Source organism: Elgaria multicarinata, chromosome 8 (genome assembly GCF_023053635.1).
Source record: "Elgaria multicarinata webbii isolate HBS135686 ecotype San Diego chromosome 8, rElgMul1.1.pri, whole genome shotgun sequence".
NCBI classification, from domain to species: domain Eukaryota; kingdom Metazoa; phylum Chordata; class Lepidosauria; order Squamata; family Anguidae; genus Elgaria; species Elgaria multicarinata.
In genome coordinates, this window is record NC_086178.1 from 83092390 (window position 1) to 83117733 (window position 25344).

At 42.1% G+C, this 25344-nt stretch overlaps 1 protein-coding gene across 1 annotated transcript; it reads left to right on the plus strand.

The window, feature by feature from the left end:
- The first annotated feature begins 2575 nt into the window (after positions 1-2575).
- Positions 2576-24607, plus strand: CEP55 (centrosomal protein 55). Its single transcript, XM_063131610.1, has 9 exons — positions 2576-2648; positions 4866-5102; positions 6115-6399; positions 14464-14529; positions 16785-16926; positions 20202-20506; positions 21704-21775; positions 22243-22368; positions 23680-24607. The coding sequence occupies exons 2-9, from the start codon at positions 4944-4946 to the stop codon at positions 23887-23889; spliced, it is 1365 nt and encodes a 454-aa protein (XP_062987680.1). The 5' UTR covers positions 2576-2648; positions 4866-4943; the 3' UTR covers positions 23890-24607.
- Positions 24608-25344: the final 737 nt, after the last annotated feature.

Sequence of the window (25344 nt, forward strand, 5' to 3'; positions counted from 1 at the left end):
TAATGGGAGCTAGGATAACCCAAGAAGGCACAGGTGATGGAAAGATTACTTGTTTTTCTCCCCACCCAATAGACAAGGACGGGAGGAGCAAGGTCTGTGCACGTTGCAGGAGCCCATCTGTGCTGGAACTGGGAGCATCATCACACGGGACGGGGGCACATTTCCTTACCATCGCTTCTTCGCCCCCGCTTTTGTCCCTCATTACTTCCTCTTTCTGCCTGGAGGGGAAAGAGGAAGTAAACAAAGGCCATGTGTCCCATTCAGGGGCTGTTTTTATTGCACCACTTTTCTTCAACACAGGAGATCACGGCATATTCCAGTTGCTTTTTTAAAAATCAGATTAAAAGGAGTCTATTTTGCGATGGAAAACAAATGGGAGGAGCAGGAGGAGAATGCGAAGCAGACATCATCTAAAGGACGCATGCACATCCGTAAGTGGGCAGTAGCGAGAATGCGATAAAACGCTCGTCTGATGAACTTCTCTATCAAAAATGGAGGCAGAGAGCTGATTTTGCTCTCAACAGGAGATCCTATGGATTCACATGGGTTTTACAAGGAAAATCCTCCAAACCACACACACACAAAATCATGGAGTACATCTGCCACCACAGACTGAACCATGAAATTACAGCTCTGCCACTTGTGGGCACCTTCACAGCACAAAAACGTAGATATAAGACCCAGATCCTCATCGATTCTCATGATTTTTATATGGAAATTCCCCCAAACCATCATCATATCACAAAGCACATGTGGATGTGCCACTTGGCACCACTGCAGCACAAAAACATGGATCTGAGGCATGGCTCCATATGGCTCCTTTTGGTTCTTATAAAGGATTTGTCCCAAACCATCATCAGATCACAGAACACATCATTCTTTATGGATTGCACAGTAAAACCACCCAGGGAGTGCTATTAAGTGGTATAGTAATGTAGTAAATAAATAAATAAAACTCACAAATTCACTACGTCATAGCACCATCATGGCACAAAAACATCCATGTGCAAAATAATGCATGTATTTTACAGATCTTCATGAATCCACATGATTTTTACATGGGATGCATAAAAACACTCATCTCTCATATCGCATGCACAGCCATAGATCAAACCATAAAATCACAGGTCTCGTATTCATGGTGCCACTATGGAACACAATTATGGATTTCAGGCATAATCATCTCGGATCCTCTGGACTATATCTGTGTCAACAACTGAACCATAAAAAAAATACAGAACCAGTACTTCATGGAGCTAGCAGAGAACAAAGACATGCATCTGGAACATGGAGCCTCATGAATCTTCTGGATTTTTACAGGGATTATCCCCAAACTATAATCAAATCACAGAGCACATCCATGTCAAGGGAATGAACCATAAAATCATAGATTTGGGGCTTCATGACACAATCATGGTATAAAAACATGGATATGAGGAAGAATTCAATATGGATCCTCTGATTTTTTATGTTGGATTCCCCCTCTCATCAACTCCCAGATTTGCTGCTTCACATCATGGTGTGAACCATCTATGGGAGGCATTGATCCTGATGGATCCAAAATCACAGCTGATTCACAAAGTACATTGATGTCAGTGGCATAGATCCTATACCGCTTAGAGGTAGGATGGCAAAAAACAAACAAACATGGATTCAAGACACAGATCCTTATTTGCCGTCTGGATTTTAACTGAGTGTCCCCACAAATGCACCATTAATTCACAGATCATATCCATGGTCTGAATACATATACAATATAATCAATTGTGAGGTAACCCCACAGCATCCATTACAGATGATTCAGGACAATGCATCTGGGACAGAGTTGGCATCAGGGATTGGTACTGTAAGGAACCTGCTGAGACCCATGTCCCAGTAGGGCACCCAGTGGTTCCAATCTCCTTCCTGGACATGCGGCTTCTTGTCACTGCTGCTGCCGCCTGTTAACCTGCCCTCCGAAAGCAAGCAAGGAGCAAGAGAAGGAGCAGGGACCTCCTCCACACGTCTTGTCCTATCCCTCTGGAAGGAGGTCCAGATTTCGTCCCAAATTGCCCCCGCCCGCTCTGGGCAGCACGGGCGCACCCTGGGACGGGCTCCCACCGACAACACCCCACCCCCACCCCCCAGACCTGGAACTGATCTTGGAGCACCGCTAAGAGGTGGCAGACCGAGAAACTCAGTGGCTAATCCAGTCGGTCACTTCGATCTAATTTAAAACCGACCATTCTGTTAATTAGAACTGCCAAGGGAAGGGAATGCAGCTATGGGAGCTCGCAACCCGCGCCCCGCCCTCTGGTTCTCTCTCCTCCCATTCGTCCTGCCGCCAAGTCAGCTTCGCCGTTTTAAGCTTGACCCCTCACAGCCACCATAGCTTGGCAACGAAGCGGAAATGGCGTCAACTGGAGCCGCGACATTCAAACTCCCGGAAGCAGCGATCGACCGGGGCTGGGTTCGAAAAGGAGCGGTAGCGCCGTTGCTTCTTGCTAGCCCTTCGGGTCTGTTGCCGCTCCTCCCTGCGCGGTGGAAGACGGCGGCGGCGCGACTGTTGCCGCCGCCATCACCACCCCCATCCTATCATCTTCAAGCTCCCTTCCCCGGCCGAGCCCACCGGTCGCTCCGGCTTCGGGAGCACCGATGAGCACAACCAGGTGTGTGTGGGGTGGGGGACCCCGGGTGGTCGGGCGGGGGCATATACTGGACCCCATAAGCACAATGTTGTTAGGAAGGACCCCTTGAGCCCCTTCAGGTGTACGTTATGGGGTTCTCATCCATGCCCGCTCCCTGTAATACGTAGCTGGTGGCGAGGGAGGAGATAGAGGGGAACGTGTTGAATAATTGCCGCTGGTACGACGTTTGGGGCTTCTAGTTACCGAACTGAGAGGGGCTTGTGTTCTTCTTTCTGTGCAGCTCAATAGGTAATTCTGCATCATCCAGCTTCTCTGTAGATGGTACTATATCTCTCTTCCCAGTCCCCCCTCGCTTCCCTGCCCTGCAATCAAGTCATTGGCACCATTCAGAAGACACCTTAAACCACAGCTATGGTGGTTAAGCTAGAATGCCAGGTCGTGTTCATAAGATACTTTAAACTAAGGCTTTAACCACGGTGGCTAAGGCAGAAAGCCTTATTCCCTGCTGTTAAACCCATGGTTTAATGTGTCTTCTGAACACGGCCCAGCTTTCTGGCTTAACCACTGTGGTTAAAGCCGTGGTTTAAGGTGTCTTCTGAATGGGGACATTATTATTGTTGTTGTTGTTGTTGTTTGCCATAATTTTTCAGCCACCTCAGCTTAAAATAAAATTATTGGCCAAACTGAGATCTGATCGCCTGACGTTTGGGGTTTTTTAAAACTGTTATTAGGATTTCAGCTGATGCTTACCTGATGGGGAGAAATACAGATACCTGTAACTTCCTCTCTCCAGCATAATCAGCAGTTGGGGAGGGCTTGATTAGGAAATGAGGGGAGTTCAAACCCTTCCTCTGCTATTGCTCCCTAGAAATTTTCCCTGGCTGCATTTCAGGGTTTGCGTGTGTGTTTTGTTTAAGCATTTGGAGAGCCAGTCGTAGATTTCCTATGCAATATGTAGTTTGGTCCTTGGATAACATAATCTGATTTAAAATACTTAAATTCTGTATTTTTATGTATTTATTTTTCTATTTTGTTCACCACTTGGGAATCTTGTTAGTCTCTCTGAGACAGGTCTCTTTTCTTTTCTGCATTTGGTTTTATCTGCTAGTTCAGGACCTTTGACAGCTACACATACTGTGCTGTCTCTGCTTCCTTCCTTTCAGGTGCCCTGTCATCAGGTCTTAGGGAGCCTATATGTCTGCTAGTAGTATTTTTAATATAATCAACTTTAAAAGACTTTGTGAATTCTCTTACATTTCCTGTTTCCTTTGCCATACCACTTCTAGCTTCGCATGATGATGTGGTAGAAGGAGGTGCATTTCATATAAATTCTTGGAAGTAATAGTTGGCAGATTGGCTATTTCATTTTACTGCAAAATGGACCTTAAACACTTCAGAATTATTATAACAATTGTGCTGTTGGTTCTGAGGAGTTACATTCACTTTTAATTTTGCTACTGTTACATCTGAAAAGAGTACCGCCTATTTTATAAAAACATCCTGTTGCCTTTGAAAAGGGATATTATTTGCTGTTCTTTGGCTTATTTGTGAGTTGGAGTGAGGTTACAGTCCTATGTGTACTTACTTGGAACCAAGAGCCTGTTCAGATGTGCACAGAGGGTGGGTGGGGACGGGGGACAGAACCATGACAAATGGACCCACTGCACACTCGTGGAACCACACCATGCTCGTAGTTCCGCTACACAGTTTTACCCCACCTCCTGCCATTGCCCACTCACTGAACGGGTGGCTGGCAACTGCTATGTTGGAGAAATTCTGTTAGCCATAGAAATGTGTGCGGCGGCAAAAGCATCACTGGAAGTGTTGGTCACTCTTGCCGGTGGACTCTATGGTTGCCACTATTTTCCCCTCCTCCCAGTGAAATGAGCTGAAATTCCCTCAGAGTTCCCATCACATGACACGGGAACCACCATGGAAACTTGCTAACCACCTTACAGAAGATGGGTAGTGGGCGTGGTAGTCTGCCCACCGTGGGGAGCAAAATCTCTTGCCACATGACACTCTAATCCATCATGGATCATGTTTTTGAGTAATCCACGGTGGGTTCGCATGTCATCTGAACAGGCCCTAAAACTGTAATCCTAAACATACCTGGTAGGACATAAATTTCATTGAATGCAATGAGATTTACTTCTGATGTCCTATCAGATTTGTGGGTGGTTTACTTCTGACTAAGCATGCATAGAATTAGGCTATAAAACTTTGCTTATCACATAGGTGAAGAGACCACTTCTTCAAAAGTCCTTGATGATTTTCTAGAAAACCTGACGTATGACATAAAAGGCCAGCAACAAGATGAATATTGGCAAGTGGGGATTAAAGTCTTGTGATTCCAAATCTGAATCAGAATTGCAGGTGTATAAGAAGGAGAATGCAGCCCTAAAAAAATCCTTGGAAGAAATCATTAAGGGCAAAACCAAAATGACACCTGAAGAAAGGAACAGGCTCCTGGAGGTGATATCAGCATTTCTATATTTAAACCTTCCTTTCTTGAATTGTTGACTAACAATAGGTCACCTAAATATTTGACAAGTGGAGTGGCTTTTGTCTTGCATCTTAATTAAAATCTGAATGTTAACACTGGGCCTTTAAGGGCAAAATACTTTGAATGTTTAGACAGAAAAAAAAAGTTCTACAACTCCCAGCATTCCCCAGCCAGCCAAGCTAGGAGTTGTATGATTTGGGGAATTGTTAATGGGAGTTATAGGATTTTTTCCTATTTAAACATGCATAGGATTGCACCCTAAAGGGTCTGTACACACAAAAGCCTCCTGTTTCAATTCAATCCAAAGAGAATTTTTTTTATTTGCAAACCACAGAGCAAATTTAAGCTTATATCCTAATTTCTACTTTAATTACTATTCAGATATCCAGTTGCTATTCAGATATTGCTGTTCTGTTTTATTTTATTGACATTTTAAGGGTGCAATCCTTTGCATGTTTAGACAGAAAGAAGTCCTACAACTCTAAGCATGCCATGCTGGCTGCAACACGCTAGGAATTGTAAGACATTTTTCAGGCTAAACATGCATAGGGTTGCACCCAGAGTCTCTCTGATTTCTGAAAATATTCTGGTCAGCTGTGGCCTTTGTGTTTTGTTTCTATTTAAAAAAAAAGTTTGCTCAAATATATACATTCTGGCCTGTCTATTTTTTGCACCTTCAGGCTATCTAGGCAGACTGCTATTCTAGGCACACAGCCTATTTGAAATTAGAGCTTCATGATGGCCTTGACGCTGGTGATTAACTAGTTTCCAAATCAAAATAATCTTCATAAGTCATAATTCTGTAGATTGTTGTTACTAATAGTTGTAGCCCCATCTGTACTGTCCTATAAACCCTAATTTTACCATTCTGCTTGATAATAGTTCCCAGCATGTTTAACCTTCCTGTATAGTTCAGTATATTTGACATCAAAACTGTCTAGCTTGCTGCTGTGGTAAAATGCTTACTTGTGCTTCATATAGAAAATACTTGCCCTTGAAACTGAAACTGAAAAATATAAGAATATCCTTGGAGAGAGGGACCAAGAAATCCAGGTCCTGAAAGCCAAGCTGAAGAGCAAAAGCAAACATGGTGACATTGCTACTCTACTTGGTCAACTAGAGGAGAAGACAAAGGAAGTGGCAAAGAAAGATCAGCAACTTAATTCCCTCTCAGAAGAGGTGGATCGGCTGAAAAACATGTTATCTGCAATTTCTGCAAAATATTCAGACCTTGAAAACAGAACCAGTAATGTCCAGGCTTCCCAGGTAAGTTTGCATTAAAAAAACCTAATATGTTTTATTGTTTTCGTTAATAGCATGCTCATTGTGCAAGGTGTTTTTTTTTTTGCAAATAGATGATCTTCTCCTAACCCTACTCCCTCTAATACAATTTGGAAGCAGTAAAGGGCATAGCTTCTCGTGGAATGGATTCCAACTCAAAATAAATTAAATTGGACTCATTTTATGTTGAGACATGGATTGACTCATTTAAGCTCTGCACTGATTTGAATTGGGCTGCATTGCTACCCTAGTCCTCTTTGCTACTGTATCTCATTTCCCCCTTGCATTGTTGAGTTTGTGAAAGGTAGGACTGGTGGCAAGGAAGGCTAACATAGAGGGATGATGGTGGTGAACTGAGTGCCTCCTGAATTGTGGCAAATATCAGCTCAGGACTCATCTTCCCCCTGCTACTTTTACCAGTGTATTGCCAGTGAATGCCTTGGTTATTACCAGAAGGCACAGATATTAGTACTACCGTCATAACCTAGTACAGCAACAACAAAAGGAATAACAGGTTTGCTGTTGCATGAGAATTCATTAAACCCACTTCATCAGATGCACAAATACATATCATAGCTAAAGAGAGAACGTGTAATCAGCTAGTCCAAAAGGCAATGAAATGCAAGTTGTACGTACGTTCTGTGACACTTCCATATAAAGGTCAATCTTGTACAACAGGGGTGGGCATGCAGCCCCTATTGCACTCGACCATTGAAATATGTGGTGGCAGCAAAAAACACACCTGGTAGTTTGTCACCAAAATTTGCAGCAACCAGCTCCGGAAGGCTAAAATACATGGATTTAGTTTGGGCACAAGCTACATTTGGCGGTGGCAGGGGTGCAGCCTGGTGGGGGAGGGTTGAAAGTGGCCCTGGATTCCCCAAAGTTGCCCACCTTTGTTAGACAAGTTAAGTATAAAGGCCGTTGTGGGCTCTGTTGCACAACAGTGGTAACTGGAAACAAATTAGCAAAGTCAAGGAAATTATCACCAATTTCTGCTGTTGTAAATGGAATGAATAGTTTATTTGTTTGTGGCACAAAGACCATTACAAAATGCAAAGTTGCTAACATCGCAACACACATTTGTTTGTGGCCAGGGAGCCGGGAGCCGGAGACGGTTGGGTTTGAGTGAGCTCCGTGATTTTGCTTACTTAAATTCCTTTTGTGTACGTATTTTCTTTTCTTCCCACCTTACGTACTTTCAACTACCTTATCTTAATTACTTTATCTCAGGGACTGGTTACCCTGAGCAACTCCCACTGAAAACTAAGATAACCGTTGTTGTTTTTAACGCGTATAAATAATTTTTATTTTGGTGCCTCTGGTGGAAAGGAAATTGAAGGGCTAGCTGTTGTAAATGGAAACAGCGTGTTGGCTAATGGCAGCTCGTCTTCTTCTTTTCCCCTTTCAGTAGGGGTTCCCCAAGGCTCGGTGCTTGGTCCGTTGTTGTTTTCTTTATACATGTTGCCCTTGGGTAATCTTATTCAATCTCATGGCCTCCAATATCATCTGTATGCCGATGATACACAATTACATCTTTCATCTCCGGATCTTTCTCCTGATGTTCACGATCGTATCTCGGCATGTCTTTCAGATATCTCAGCTTGGTTGCTTCATCGTTGTTTGAAACTTAATATGGCAAAGACTGAATTGCTTGTTTTTCCTCCTAAACCTTCTCCTCATCTCTCATTCTCTCTTACTGTCAATGATGTTACGCTTACTCCAGTCAAGGAAGCTCGTAGTCTTGGCTTTATATTTGATTCCTCGCTCTCCTTTATTCCTCATATTGAGGCAGTAGCTAAATCCTGTTGTTTTTCCTGTATAATATTGCCAGTATTCGATCATTTTTGTCTGTCTCTTCTGCCAAGACTCTTGTTCCTGCATTGGTTATTTCTCGGTTGGACTACTGCAACCTTCTTCTCACTGGCCTTCCTTCTTCTCACATCAGTCCGTTGGTTTCTGTTCACCACTCTGCTGCTAAGATCATCTTCTTGGCTCACTGCTCTGACCATGTAACTCCACTTCTGAAATCTCTTCATTGGCTTCCAATTCACTTCAGAATCCAATATAAACTTCTCCTGTTGACCTACAAAGCTTTTCACGGTCTAGCTCCTTCCTATCTCTCCTCTCTCATCTCACACTATTGCCCCGCTCGTGCTCTTCGCTTCTCTGATGCCATGTTTCTCGCCTGCCCAAGGGTCTCTACTTCCCTTGCTCGGCTTCGTCCATTTTCTTCTGCTGCCCCTTATGCCTGGAACGCTCTTCCAGAACATTTGAGAACTACAAGTTCAACCGCAGCTTTTAAAGCTCAGCTAAAAACTTTTCTTTTTCCTAAAGCTTTTAAAACTTGATTTTGTTCTGACTTTATACTGTTAGTTTTACCCTACCCAGTGCCTGTTTACCCTATCCTGTGCCTGTTTGCTTTCTCTTCCCCTCCTTATTGTTTTATTATGGTTTTATTAGAATGTAAGCCTATGCGGCAGGGTCTCGCTATTTACTGTTTTACTCTGTACAGCACCATGTACATTGATGGTGCTATATAAATAAATAATAATAATAATAACAATAATAATACATTTTTTGCAAAGAAACGTCAAAACTGTACTTCTTGCCGTTTGGCTTCACGGTTTACATCCCGCACCCCCACCCACCCCTGTGTATGTGCGCGTGTCTGCCTGCGTGCCATCAAAGGCTACAGTTCATACTTCTGAAGGAAATGGGTTCTGTTGCACAAAGCTCACCCTATAATGAATCTGTTTCGTCTTTAAGGTGCCACAAGACACCTTTTTTGTTTACATTATCAATTATTTGTTTGGCGATAACAATTTCATTCCTGTGTGTGTGTTGTTGTTGTTTTTAAAAAATCTAATTAAATCACATGACTGGAGCCAGTTGACACAATCAGAAATCCTGGCAAATTAGGATTCCCCACCCACCCCTTCACCTCTTATGTCTTGCCAAAAATGACTGTGTAAGCATATTAGTTGTTATCCTTGGATATGTAGGAGTTGCTGGAATGCAGAGTTTTTTGTGAACACAACCTGTAACTTAAACAGGGAAGTCATTAATGGAGTAAGTGCTACAATACTTTGTGCTGAACAAACTAGATATGCTCTGGTTAATCTGTGAAATACAGAGAAAATGTGGGTGGTTGACATGATTTCTTCTGAGCAACCTGTCCTGTTTCATAGAGCCCATTTGCTCCTTGGTATACACCTGAGCTGAGGGCAATGAAGCTAGAATGCAAGTGGAAGAAAACCTGTAGCAAGTACAATCGAGCACAAGTAAGAGTTCAACCCTTTCAGCTCTGGAGTGTTTTCCCAAGGGCAGCTTACCTGGCGGCCACACTGCTATCTTTCCCTCACCAGGCTAAGACTTACCTGTTCTTCCTGGCTTTTTTTTTTAAAAGGAAGTTTTCAGAAGTATCTTTAAATATTTTAGTATTTTATGTTTTATTATTTTAAGCCCTGTAATATTTATTAAACTAGTACAAAATATGGCAGCCAGGTTGGTCTCTGGCACATCCCATGGAGACAATATCATCTTTACACTAGCTGCCAATTCCTTCCCAGGCAAAATATTATGTTCTGGTTCTTTCCTTTAAAGCCCTACATGGTCTAGGCCCAAGGTACTTTAGGGAGCACCTTCTCCCCTATGTTCCAGACCGCCATTTACGGTCCCCAGAGGGTCATCTGCTGCAGCTGCCTAAAGTGTGATTGGCAGTCACACACCAGAGGAACTTTTCCTTTGCTGCCCCTCAGCTGTGGAATGACCTACCGGATAAAATGTGCCTGCTGATGTCTTTGAATGTCATTAAGCAGGCATTAAAGTCTATGATTCCAGCAAGCTTTCCCCTTTTTAGAATCTTATTGCTGATATACTGTTCTTATATGCTGTATTGTTTTATTGATTGATATATCTTTTTAAATTGTTTTTAACATTTTATCCTGCCTAGGGTATTTTATTGTTTTATCTTGTGCCTAGTGCCAGTTTTGAGGCTTTGTACCTTGTCCTGGGCCAAAGAGACAGAACAGGTATGCTGCTGGTGTACTGCCCACCCCGCTGCCCAGCAGTTTCCCTTCCCGAGCTGGCGAGGGTGGTCTCAGAGGTGGTGTTGGAGAACCCGAGGACTGTAATTCTGGGGGATTTCAATATCCATGCCTAGGCTATCCTGACAGGGCCCGCTTGGGACTTCATGGCTACCATGACAACCATGGGGCTGTCTCAGTACATCATTGGCCTGACACATGTGGCAGGACATACCCTTGATGTGGTTTTCACTGTTGGTCGGATGGGGGATGATCTGGTTTTGGGGGGTGGTTTCAGCAATCCCATTGTCATGGACAGATCATTTCCTTGTGAAATTTGGTTTGCCGGTAGCAGATCCTCCCTGCAGGTGTGGGGGACCCATTAAGATGGTCCGCCCCTAGAGACTTATGGAATCTGAAGGATTCCTGAATGCTCTGGGGGATTTTCCGGCTGATAGGGCTGGCGATTCGGTCGAGGCCTTGGTCTCAGTATGGAATTGTGAGATGGGAAAGGCCATCGATACAATCGCTCCTAAGCGCCCACTCCGGTGCTGTGGAGCTCGTAATTCACCTTGGTTTACAGAAGATCTATGGGCAATGAAACAGGCTGGACAACAGCTAGAGTGCAGTTGGCGTAGGTCTCGGAGTGAGTACGATCAAAAATCAGCAAAGACTCTTCGTTGTGCCTATTACGCGGCAGTGAGGATGGCAAAAAAAATCTTACTATGCCTCCTCAATTTCATCCTCAAAATGCCGCCCAGCAGAATTATTCCGGGTGGTGAAGAGCCTGTTGAGAGGAGGCTCGGGCTCTGGGAAACCAGAACTGGAACCGTCGGTAACCTGCTGTGATAAATTTGCTAGGCACTTCGAGGAGAAAGTTGCTCGTACTTGCTCGGAACTTGATGCCACAGTTATCACAGAGTCTGGGGAGGTGTACAGTGCCCCATCTAATCATGTTTTTTGGGATCAGTTTCAGTTGTTGCAGTCTGATGATGTGGACAAGATGCTTGAATCGGTCCGTCCCACTACATGTAAGCTTGACCCTTGCCCATCCTGGCTAATTCGATCTAGCAGAGGTGGATTGGCTGGGTGGGTCCAGGGAGTGGTAAATGCCTCCCTCTCTCAGGGAGTGGTGCCTGCTGCCTTGAAAGAGGCTGTAGTGCGCCCTCTCCCGAAGAGGCCCTCCCTGGACCCAGAGGTATGTGAGAACTACTGCCCTATTGCTAATATCCCCTTTTTGGGCAAGGTGCTTGAGCATGTGGTGGCTGGGCAACTTCAGACATTCTTGGAAGAAACAGATTATCTGGACCCATTTCAGTCTGGTTTCAGGCCAGGGCACGGCACTGAAACAGCCTTGGTGACTCTGACTGATGACCTACTCCGGGTGAAAGACAGAGGGAGTGCTACCCTGTTGATCTTCCTGGATCTCTCGGCGGCTTTTGATACCATTGATCATGGTATCTTACTGGGTCGGCTCTGCGAGATGGGAGTAGGAAGCACTGTGTTACAATGGTTCCGCTCCTACTTGCGGGACCGATTCCAGAGAGTGGTATTGGGGGATTCCTGTTCCACCCCATGGCAATTAAGCTGTGGGGTGCCACAGGGTTCTATTCTGTTCCCCATGTTGTTCAACATCTATATGAAGCCGTTGGGTGGGGTTTTGGGGTTGGGTGTCATCAGTATGCTGATGATACTCAACTCTACTTCTCCTTGTCGTCGGAGTCAGCTGGGGCTGTGAAGGTGCTGGACCAGTGCCTGGAGGCTGTAATGGGCTGAATGAGGGCCAATAAACTGAAGATGAATCCTGATAAGACGGAAGCTCTGTGGATTGGTGGTTCCCGAGTCCGGAAATTGGGTAAGCAACCTGTTCTGGATGAGGTGGCGCTCCCTCCAAAGAAGCAGGTACGTAGCTTGGGAGTACTCCTTGATGCATCATTGTCACTGGAGGCCCAGGTGGACTCTGTGGCACGGAGTGCTTGGGGTCAGCTTCGGCTGATCCGCCAGCTACGGCATTTCCTGGACAGGGACAACCTAGCCACAGTAGTGCATGCACTGGTAATTTCCCGATTAGACTACTGCAATGCACTCTACGTGGGGCTGCTCTTGAAGACGACGCGGAAATTGCAGCTAGTGCAAAATGAAGCAGCTAGACTGCTGGCAGGTACATCTTACAGAGCTCACATAACACCGGTTTTAAAGGAACAGCATTCTATTCTGTTCCCCATGCTGCCTATACGCTTCCAGTCGGAATTCAAGGTGCTGGTAATGACGTTTAAAGCCCTAAATGGCTTGGGACCTTGATACTTGAGAGAGCGCCTCTCCTTATATATGCCTGCCCGAGACCTTAGGTCTGTTGGAGGAGCCCTTCTCCGCATCCCACCAATGCAACATGATTGCATCCCACCAATGCAACAAGTGCTGATTGAAGGAATGAACACCCATGCTTTTTTATAGTGGTGCTGTGGGAACATTAGTATTGTTGTTGAGTGTTTTCTTTGTATTTGTTTATTGTATTTGTCCTTACTTGAAAATCAATAAAAATAGTATTTTAAAAAAAGAAAAAAAATTATTCTAGTCCCAGATATGTGATATTGGCGGCGTTCAGATGTCATGATAACTCAAGGTTCAACAAACAGCCCAAATCAAAACAAACTCAACCACTGAGTGTGGGTTAGCTTGTTGTGTGAACAGCCCCACTGTATTTTATACTGTGTTGGCATATTTATTATGTTGTTCATTAGTTCTATATTATTGTGATTTTATTTCTCTTTTTATCATTATTGTAAAACACCTAGAGAAATTTATTTTATGAGGCATTTAATAGATCTAATAAATAAAGTGGGAGACTGAGTCAGGGTTTTCTGATTTGATCTATAGCAACCAAGCTACAGTGTTCTAATCAATACATAGTGTTGATTTGTGAGCAGAAGTCAACTGTAAGTGTCAGGGTGTATCTAACATGGAGAAAATACTTCTTTCTACTCACACTTGTAGAAGCTACCTAACCAACCTATAACAGTTCTGAAGCTAAAAATCCAGATTTGGGCATTACTAGTGTAAATTCACAAATAACTCTCTAATAATCCACAAGTTAATGAATGGGGTGTCTGCTAAATCTGATTCCATGGACTTTTGATTAGATGTAGAATATTGTGGAAGACAGTTGTAGCAGTTCCACTTGCAGAGGGCAGGTGGCAATAGAATATCAGCAGTATAATGCATAAGACATCAAATATGAGTGACAGGCTTGTTCTGTGTGTTCTTGATAGTCTAGCATTTACAGCCTAGATTTTGTTGTGCCAAAGTAGTGACACTTTAAGGCCTTGTTCAATCTACAGTGTGCAGTACTAGAATCCTAACACAATCCAATGTGGTGTTAAGTGCAATTAAACCTGTTGGGCTTTAGTTCAGTGGGCTTAAGTTTATGTAGGATTTTGCCCAAAGAGTGTGAACATCGAAAATGTCTCTTCAATACAGACTGCATACAAAGTTGTAGCATCTTATATGTCTGGAACAACTTTCTCTCGTAATGCACAATATATTCATTCTAATAGAATTGGAAGGCTTCCAACGTTATACATGTGATGTTTAAATTGATAGTTCCTGTTGGAAATGGTGTCTGATACTTAGACTGCAATAATTTTGCTTAAGCATTTTAGCAGGAGCTAAAGTAACATAGTCTCAATGACTCCTTGTCCTTTAAATTAAAGGTGTCAAAAGCTCCATATATTACCATTTGAGTATGGAGCTACATACTCTTGTCTTGAATGTATATAACGTTTCAAAATACGCAGCGTGTTATGAGATAATCCAAGTAATATATGTGTTTCTGACATATTCCTATATGCTAGAATAGTCTAGGAATAGTTAATCAAATAAGACCTTCTTTTTAGCCATTAGCTCAGTACACCTTTTGATCTACAATACAGAAGAAAACAATTTGGCAGCAATTTATGTAGAGGTAATGCCATGTGCTCTCATCTTAAGAAAACAAACTGTTTTAAATGTTCTTGTTTTGCAGGAAACTATTGCAAGCTCTTCAAGAACTACAATAAATGTAAATGAAGTTGAAATCCTACTGAAAGATGTAAGGCTTTCTAAAATATAAGACTCTGTGTGTGTGTGTGACCTACACTACTGCAGAAAAATATCTAAATATAGACAATTCAGACTGATTTTATGTGTATTTACTTGGAAGTAAATCTTACTGGCTTGAACGGAGCTTTTTCTTAATAAAGGTGCATGGGAAGCTGTCTTAACACAGTAAACAAAAAGGCATAAGAAACAGAAAAAAGATGTGGGTTCAGACCAAAGTCCATAATCTAATGCAGTTGGCTGGTCAAAGAATGACACATTCTACTGGGCAGAAGCCTTTTGCATGGATCCAAGTAGTTTTTTTGGATTCTGGCCAAAGTTAGTGAAATAAAGGTGAAATCCTATGCGTGTTTAGACAGAAAAAGTCCTATGTGGCTGGTTGGGGAATGCTGGGAGTTGTAGGAGTTCTTTCTGTCTAAACATGCATCGGATTGTGTGCCCTTAATAGTCTTCTCAGATGGCATTTTTCCAGATGCTGACAGTTCAGGCTGCATATGTAGCCATACATTTTTATAGGTTTGACTATAAGAAATTAAACTTCTTGTCAAGTTTTGTGACTGCCTTGCATATCCATGAACACCTTTGCAGCTTGATCTTGTTGTGTCCATATTTTTCCTTGACATGCAATATAAGCATCTGTAAAGTTAGATGATCAAATAATGAAGCGTAAAAGTACAAAAATGGTTTCTTTAGGAAATGGTGTCTCTCTATACTGGTGTTGCATCTTGCCTGAACAAGATCTTTAGACACGTGGTTTCAAAAATTCAATTTTCAAGACCTTTCCAAGTTTCATGCTTTGGAGACAGGAGACAGGGCTATCTGCCACTTCTCCGAGACGCATGTCAATCCAAGAACAAAGAAGCAAGTAAGAGCAGGCATCTTATGGCAGGCCAAGTTCCAGGAATTCTCAAATTTCCTGGGTCCTGCCCTTTGGTCTTTTAGGGCGATGGAAAAACAAACCCTCTTTTGGAACTGGGTCAGTCTGACTTGGGCACAACTTATTTAGGACCAAGCTTGTATTAGAAGTTGGCATTGCTTAAGTTCTCTGCTTTTTGTGCAAAAGAAAAACTTGAATTAAGAGCTCTTGAAGGGTTGAGCTGGACTAGGAAAAATATAGCAGCCTTTCTCAGCTTATACCCTCTAGACTATAACTCCCATCTTCCCCAGCTAGGAGGCACCAGGTTGGGAAGCGTGAAATATAGGAACACTATAGACACATCCACAATATGAAAGTGAGATAGGGGAGTATTTGAGGTTCATTTCCTATAAAGGAAATGAAACACAAGCCACCAGAGTGCTTGAGAATGGGTGGGTTTTTTTGGTTAAGTTAGAAATCATGCCAATTTCCACCACAGTGCTTGCTTGTCCAGCTTATACATCCCGTTCCATTAACTTCCTTAGTTTATGTAGCCTCTGGGCCTGTTCAGATGACCCACCAAGCCATGGTTAGGCAGTTAACCCTTTTGCAGCAAATGGTTAATGAATGTTTTAAGCTGTGGTTATGTAGCCACCATGGTTAGGAATGGTTCACACGACCTGCTAAGCCATAATGTTTACTTCAAAATGCTTAACTTCTGTGGCTTAGTGTGTCATCTGGACCGGGTGACCGAGAGCTCAGGTTAGAGAAATGGTGTGAGCCAAACACTCCAATTATAAACACATTTCCTTGGAAGTCTCTTCACTTACTTGGTAGAGGCTTTCCCTTCACTAAATGTGCCTCATAACTTAAAAGCAGGTCTCAAACTCTCCTTTGGCTAAAATACTTCTGTCTATTAACCACATTGATACAATGGAACATTTCAAACTGTTGTAGAACTGGTTAATAGTGGATGAAGATCATGATAACCAGCTCTCACTATGCCAAACAGAGGCAAATATACTAGATTTTGCAGCTCACAAGGCCTTTCTTTTAGAAACACGTTTAGAATACGAATATAAGAGGAGTCTTGATGGGTCAGACTATAGGCCTATCTAGCTCAGCATTCTGTTCTCACAGTAGGGAGCCATATGCCCATGGCAAGCCCACAAGCAGGACCTGAGCACAATTTTACCCTCCTGCTCATGCCCCGTGAGGGTATGAGCAGGAGGGTAAAGAGAGCTTCTTCCTCTGATACAGGAGGCAATGTATAGCCATTGTGACTAACAGCCATTGAGGTGCATTTCAAGTACTGGTAGCAGCATGATTTACTGAAAAGCAGGGTATAGAACTCAAGTCTTACTACTTTTCCAATTCTCTTCACCTTAAAGGCTTTGGAGAAAAACCAGCAGTGGCTAATGTATGACCAGCAGCGGGAGGCTTATGTTCAGAGCCTCTTGGCAAGGATCTTTGAAACGGAGCAGCAGCTGGGAACTGTTAACCAACAGCAAGCAAAAGAAACCAGGGCAGAAGGTATTGGCTGACTACTATTCAAACTGAGCAGAATTCACAAAAAATAGTTTAAATTCAGAAGATTGCCCAGATCGGTTTTCTATTTTAAGTCAATGAACACTTAAAAATGTGAAACTGTGAAATCTTACTCTTTGTCTGATATGTGGACCCATGCTGATAGAAAAACTCTACTAATCATTGTTTAACTACTATGCTGCCAATCATGGAAGTGTGCGTGTGGAGGAAATAAATTCACGTTGATTTGGCTTGTCATTCATTCTAATCAATTGCTCAAGATACCCAGTGTTGAATTAGCAGACATGTAAAAGTTGTTTTTGGGTGTGGATTTTTAAACACACTTCATTTAAAAAAAAAAAAAACCTTTCATGGAGCTGTGTGCATCTCCAAGATCTAACTACTTTAGTAGTGCAGAAAATTCTGGAGAGACTTTTTGATAACAAGTTCATTGGGGACTTTTTACTTACAATTTGTTTGCCTGTGTTGATTGCCTAAGCCCATTAAATATCTGGTTTGCACCTGGACAACTACCAGTATTAGTACAATGTATTTAAAAGCTGATTCTTGCTATAATCCTGCAGGTGATATGAGCTGAAGCACTCTGAGAAATTCTGTCCCATTATCTGTTCCTCTGTGGTCTCGTGAATCCAGACTTCAAGGAGTTGAGAGTTCATAGAACCACCTCTAAAGGGGGGAGTATAGCAGAAGAAACCATGTTTTCAATTTCATATGCGATGGGGATGGCCTTTCACCCAGTCAAGTTGTTTGGAAGCTAGAGCCTGCTCCTCCCAGCTTTGTGATGTCATCATTGCTATCGAGCCTTAGCAGCTTGGCTAACAGAGCTTGGAGCCTCCAAATTGCCAAACCTCGACAGCTCCTTGCCTCCCAGAAAAAAATTACAGATTTCTCTCAAAGGCATATGCAATAATGCAATAGATTCTGGGGTGATTTCCCAATTTAACACTGGAAGGGCAGCCAAGAATACTTATGTGCTGCTCTTGGATTAGCTAGCCGGTTCTCTGAGCCTAAGGGAGTAAAGCTAATTGAGCTCAGAAGTGCTGCTTCTCTTTGGGATGCTGGTTGCCTCTTCCATAAGGAAATTGCCCCACAGACCCGTGCAATGATATTGCGACCTCTGAAGCAATCTGGTATTTCCCAACAGGAGGGGCAGACAATGGCAGTCACTGCAGCCCACCATGGCTTATTTAATCCATAATGGGTTGCACCAACTCCTGGCCACCCTTTTGAATATTCAAGCCATAGTCGCCGGTCGCGGTGGCTTATCATGATGTCTGAACCCAGCAAGGGTAGGTTGTTGGCATGGTTAGCAAACCACCCAGAACCCATTACTTGTTTTAGGCTTGTAGGTGGCTTGTTACCACAAAACAAACCACCCTTACTGGGTTTGGATGTCCCCATAAGCCCCGGTAACCACTCACCACGGCTTGAATATTAAAAATGGACATTTATTCATTTACAATATTTATATACTGCTCCCCATTCAAAATTTCGGAGTGGTGTATAAGATAAAATCAAATAAAAACAGAATAAAACACGTTAAAAGAGATTTTAAAAGAAGCAAAATGTACAGTGAACCGTGGCTGATAATTAAGGAAAGGCTTCCTGGAATAATGACGTTTTCAGGAGGCGCCGAAAGGAATACAAAGTTGGCGTCTGCCTGTCTTCCAGAGGCAGGGAATCAGCACGCGCCACAATTCACTGTGGTTTAAATAAGCCATGGTAGGCTGTGGTGATCATACAAATAGGCTCTGTGGCCTTGCCTAACAATGTTGCTTCCAGGGAGAAGTAATAGTCCACTCTATTCTGCACTGGTCAGGTCGCATCTGCAGTTCTGTTTCCAGGATTGGGTGTGATATTTTAAGGAGGCAATTAAGCTGAGGCATGTCCAGAGGTTGTTTGGACAGGATGGTGAAGAGTCTGGAAACCTATAAGGAGCAGTTGAAAGAGCTAGTTATGTTTTAACTAGAAGAAAAGATACATGATAGCAGTCATTAAATATCTGAAAGGCTGCCATGAAGAATATGGAGGAGACTTTGTTTTCTTTTGTTCGAGAGGGCAGGACTCAAACGAATAGTTGGAATTTACAAGGAAGCAGATTTCAGCTAAACATTAGGAGAAATGTCCTAATGGTAAAGACTGTTCGACAGTGGAATAGGCTGCTCTGGGAGATGGTGGACTGTGCTTCACTAAAGGTGTTTAAGCAGAGACTGGACAGCTATCTGTCAGGGATCCCTTCTGTCTCTAAAACTCTATGATACTACTGAGGAAAGGTTTCTGGCCGGCTCAGAAGCAGCATACAAACAGTACCTCTTACATGGGAAATGAGATAATCTCTCATTTTCTATTCAGAGGTACATGTCTGGTAAGAAGAAGCATCTTGTACGTCAAAAACTGTTGACACTGATTGGTTTTGGTGACTTGTACTGTAATTGTGCTCCACTAATGTCAAAGGAGTCTTGTTTTGTACTTGAGTAGCAGTAGGATGGCACCCTTGGAGTGTTGTTGTAAAATATGGGTAATGTCATATTGGAAGCTATAATGGGTGTTGAAATAAGGATTGATTACATATCAATGATTTACATCTTAATTAAAATCAGCAAGAAAATGGCCAATTTAAATCAAGTTTTCTACTGATACTATTTATTTCCTAAACAATGGTGCAAATGTGACCACTCCACCTTGCTAATTTTGAGCTATAATATGTACGCTGTACAGAAAGGGATACATTCTATAATTATTCAGGTAACCAGATGTCTACTAATTTAGAATGTTACAGAATACAACACTGCTTAACTTTGCTGGTTACCTGTAAAGCAAACTGCAGTTCCTTAGGGTTAAATTATTCAGATTGTATAATATTAACCAGGTTATTATTTTAAGAAAAACTTAGTATTTGTCTGTTTTAAATCGAAATCCAATTTAAAGTTTTTTTAAAAAATCATGGATTTTTATCAACCGTGATTTGAAATGACTGTACTGTTTGAAATGACTGTACTGTACACACAGGGGATGTGTACTGTTTTATGGATGTGAAGCCATGAAATAGCCCTTGAGGGGCTGCTGTAGCCATATTTTCTGGAGTTGTTCTGAAGTTACACAAGCATGTGAAATTGTAGTGTTGGCAACTTCTGGCAAAACTGCCTTAATACTTCTGAGGTACGGTATACAAATTTGCTGAGCATTTTTGTTGAAATATTCTCTCCCGTCACCCCATTTTTCCATTCCATGTCTCTCTGCCTTGTGTGGGGTTCCTGAAGAAGACAAGCAAAGATATTACGAAGAGCTGTTGGCAGCTGCCAGGAAAGCTCTTGATACAGAAAGGCATACTATAACCCAGTTGCAGTCTGACCTTAATGAATTCAAAAGGAAGTACGATGAAGCCAAGCAAGAGGTGTTGAATTTAAATGGCCTGGTGCAGCTGCACAAGCAGGTTGATGTTCAGACTCTTCAGGATGAAAACCAGATCAAAGGGCAGTTATTACAGAGGCTCACGCATGAAAATGAAACTACCCGGGGAAAGCTGCATGATGAAAGGAAGCGAACACAAGCTCTCTCGTCTCAGGTGAGCATAGGATGGTTGCTGAGATATTTATAAACTCTCATATTTATAAACTGTGTCTGCCTGAAGGCTGAAGATGCAAACAGAACAATTTTAAATTGTAAAACTAAGAGCACAATAACACTGCCGTTACGAACGAGCAGTAAGAGAGGCTGTTATAATTAAACCAGCAGCATAAAAGGACCCAAACAATAAAAGCCACAACCCACAAAATCCCTCAACAGTAACATTGGCCAGCGATAAAACATGCAATAAGAGCAATTACGATAAAAGTGGTAGTAGTAGTAATAATAATAATAATAGATCCCTGTAGAATTGTAATCAAATTAGCAATATTTCATTATAATGTAACTTAAATACACCCATGGAAGTATTTAATATTGGTTAGTGATCCAAATATAGTTGTGTTGGCACTTTTGGTGTTTTAATGTCCAAGACTGGATGGGCTGCTCCTCCCGATTGCACATCTATGTCGACCTCTCTTCTAGAATATCAGACTAATGACAGGCAAAACGTTCACTGCAGTGTGCCCACCTTATCTAGGCCCACCATGGAAGGCTGCATTCATGTCTGGATCTCCATGTTTGGATTAGGCATGGGGACTGGGGGAGAGGGGAGAAAGGGGGGGAATTGACGTCCTTTTCCTGTAGCAGAAGAAGTCTTGCATGGGCTGCTCCACCCGCTCGTTCCGATAGACAATTTACAAATTAGGCTTGAAGCACACTTCCCCTAGTGGCGGAGCAATTGACTTCCAGTTTCATTCCCACTGAACTGTGAGGCACATGTTCTAGACAAGATCCTGAGACCTCTATCAAAAGAAACCAATTTCTGAGGAGATTTTTTTAAAAAACGGATGATGAGCATGTGTGACATTTGGCTTTTGATCTGAGGAAAATCTTGACTGGGAAAATACAGCCTAGGAGGACTGAGAGGAGCCTAGCTAAGAGGCTTCAGTCCCCCTGTGCGGGTGCGACCCCGCCCCTTCAGAGCTGCCAGCCGAGACCTCACCCCCTCTGTCAAGACTATTTCCCACCTCTACACATCTGGTGTAGCCCATGGGAGCAGGGTGGTACTTGTGGAGAGACAGTTTCCCATCCAGGTTGAGACCATTTTGAACACTTGTCATGGATCTATGCGTATTGGTTACTTGGAAGCTTCTTATGCAATTGTTTTGATATAGTCTTCTGCATGTGTTTACAGGTTGAACTACTTCAAAAATCTTTGCTAAAACAGCATGAAGAACACACAAGGTTAGCAGCTTTGGAGCAGCAGGTACCAAATTACACTGAGCTATTTTGGTGGCACATTACCATTCCTGTCATTTTTCAGTCTGAACTAAAATCCATAGGCATGCTTTTCATTGTAATACGTAAAAAAAAAAATCTTATGCAGCAGAGACAAATTAGTTGTTTTTCCTACTATTGAGATAGGTAGTGCACACTTCTGATGGCAGCAATTTATCTTGGTAGCAACTGCTGGTTATTTAAATTCTGAACAGAGTATAAATTTAAAACACATTAATCAATGTATTGGCGTATAGCCTTTCTCTATTTCTTTTATCACCGAATTTTAAAATTAGTTCTTTAGAGACAAAAAGGGCTAAGCATATGTAAATATTGCCAGATATGTATAGAAGCCATCAGTTTAAAAAAGGCGTTGCACAAGCACTTTAAAATAACCTTTATTTATAGCATTTGTGAAGGAGTCCCTCTCATTTTTCACCCCATGCTTCTTGCCAGATCCAGGCCTGCACATCAGACTTTGAGAATGAAAAGCTTGATCGACAGAACTTACAGCATCAGTTGGATAAAGTCCTTAAGGAGCTGCGCAAAGCACGGGACCAAATAACTCGCTTTGAACCCTCAGTGAGTAGTACGGTGTTTCTCAATGTATTCTCTCTTTTCATCAATAATGTGTCCTATTGGAGTGAAGTGTTATATCTGCTCTTGTTCTTGAGCTAGAATTGTATATTCTGCTTGTCTCATGTTTCTGTCTGTGGCCATTCTCTGCTCCCTCAACCAACATGAGCAGGCATGTACACATGTACACATAGCATTTGGTTATCCGCTGCAAAATGCACTATCCTGAGAACCTTGACCTTCAGTTTTAAAACAATGTCTTGTGGATAAGTTTGAAAACATGTTGCTGTAACTGAACATTCAGGCAAACTGCTCTTGACAGGTCACCAATAGATGGAACTTACAGTAGATGTCCTTGTGTACACACTAGTACTACTACTACGAACTCCAGTTGTCCCTCCTATATCCAACTACAAACCTTCCATCCATGCTGCTGTCACTGCTGCCACAGTGGGAGTCCACACTCTTTGAAAATACAAGCACTGTAAAAGTACATCTATGCAATCATTGCCAAAGTTATCAGCTCAGTTGAGCTATTTTGGTGTTGCTATGTACCCAGCCCTTCTCACAGGCTCTCCTGTTAACTCCATTTAGCATCAAGAAAAGCAGGTGTATTTACCAAATGGACTTGATTTAGTTTTGAGAACAGTTTGCAAGGTCCAATAAAATGGTAAATGATGCCAGTGATCCTTTTTTTCATTCTAAAAAGACTTATAGCAGGGGCAGACTTATATGTTGTACAGCAGATTCCATATAGTTGTCATTCATATTGTATGCCTCTCTATAGTCTTGTGGTTTTATTAAATAACTTAACCTGATACTAGGGCTCCATCTAAGCTTCATTTTAGTTGAATTTGAAATGCTAGCAAGGCTTGTGCTACTCAGAGATGTTTCCTTCTAGAATGTGTGTGTATCGATTGCTTTGTCTTTATGTATATGTAACCATTGGCTATTTACTTGAAAAGTATCTTCTATTTTGAATAAAAATTAAGAGGAGCAAAGTAATTTATACTATTCTGGCAACTTGTAGCCTGTTTAATAGCGGATTGTGGACTTGCATCCCTAACTCTTTGTGAATTCCTGACATCCCAATGCGAACGCCATAAAGATGCAGACACTTGGTCTGCCTTCCTGGAATTCTATGCATCACCTTCCCTGATGAAAAAGCAAGGACAGGCAATTATAGCCTTGGGCATTTTCACTCTTGCGTATCTAGCTATTTTATCCTATAAACAAATACTGCAATTTTGCATTGTAATATACATATAATATGCACATTTAACTGCACCAATTCAAGTTGGATTTTTCCTCCTACAGAAACTTCCAGAACGTGGAGGATGTATAGAAGTTTTGCACAACTTCCAGTCTGCCTTTGAAGACAAACTGATAATAGAAGACAAACGTTCTTCAGCAAAACGTTCAGATCTTCTTGATGAAAGTTTCGTGGAGTGCCCCAAATGTAAAGCACAATATCCTACAAACAAGCATAGGGAGTTACTAGCCCATATTGATTTCTGTGCAGATTAAGTACATGGTCAAACCTGTAGGTATGTCTTATTGCACCCAGGTATTTTAAGTTAAAATAGTGGCACTTCAAAAATAACTGAGATTCTAAAGGATCTTATTCCAGCTAAAACATTGTACTTCCATTCATGTTTATAAAAAGAACTAGTTTTATCAAGGTCCACAAAGGCTGTAGACAATTTTATTTCAGACACGGTATCTTGAATTCTAAACTACTGATTGTATTTGCACTGTCAGAGCCAGCAGAGATGTTCAGTTGGTTTGATTTATTTTCCATGACTCAATACTCCATGCAAATATTCAACAAAATTACTGCCAAACACTCCTGTTCCAATCTTGATGATACCTGTAGCTTATTTGACTGGATTCATATATACTGCTTTGTATTGTCTATCCACAGAAAAGCATTTCTGTTTTTCAATCACTTGAGGCCCTCGTAACATTTGCAGAAAGGAAAATGTTTTTAATATAGGACAAATTGTGAAGATGTAGTCCATGTGAGGGAACGTGTGGTGACAATATAAAAAGAAAGTAGAAAATGTGTAAACTAATTCAATTTCTAACTTCCGTCGAACTTTTTTTTTGTGTAGAGAAAAAGCACACCCAAAATTAAGAGCATCAGGATTCCTCTTAAGACTTTTTTTTGCAGCCATTTTGTTTGAAGTACACTCTTGTTTGCACTCTGTCATCCCACAGCTAAAAGCTAGGGATATAACTTATCAGGGAATCTGTATAAGAAAATGCTTTTTAAAATAATAAAATGGAATTGGCTCTTTTTTAAATAGTTTGCGGCTGACTAGGCAAATCAACTTCTCTCTGTGTGCAATGGTGTGTTCCTCAAACCTCATGAAATCATGCTCCCTCCTAAATGTGCTTGATCTCCTGTGCTTCCCCTCAGTACGTAATCACCATTATGCCACTTCTCCAGTCTGAGGTAACTTGGACTGCAATCATCATTTCTCACTTTCAGAAATCACATCTCACACTTTTGGAAGCTCTGTGTCTTGATAGTTTGTAGAGCTACTACCAAATTAGACATGCAAAATTGTTCTCGGCTAACCACCTTCCAGGTATCTCATGTCAATCTGAACGTAAATACTGCTGCTAGAGAGGAGGGGCATTCCAGGGCCTGAGAATGAAGATCTGTCTACCTCCTGAGCAGTACTTCAAAGACCTCGTCACCAGCACACCTGTAACTGAGCTCCACTCCTCAACCAGCCCACTCTGTATCACCTCTATAACAAACAAACCTGCAAAAAGCAAAATTTTGGATAACTTTACAGATGTGTTGGTTATGTTGCTGTATTGGTGTTCATATTTTGTTTTTAATAGATTTTGAATTGCCTCACTTTAGATGGAGGGCTCCAACAGCAGAGCCCTCCATCACCCAAAACCCTACTAGCAAAAGACATGTGGGACAGGTGGAATGATGGAGCTCAAACTGTGGGATAGGCGACT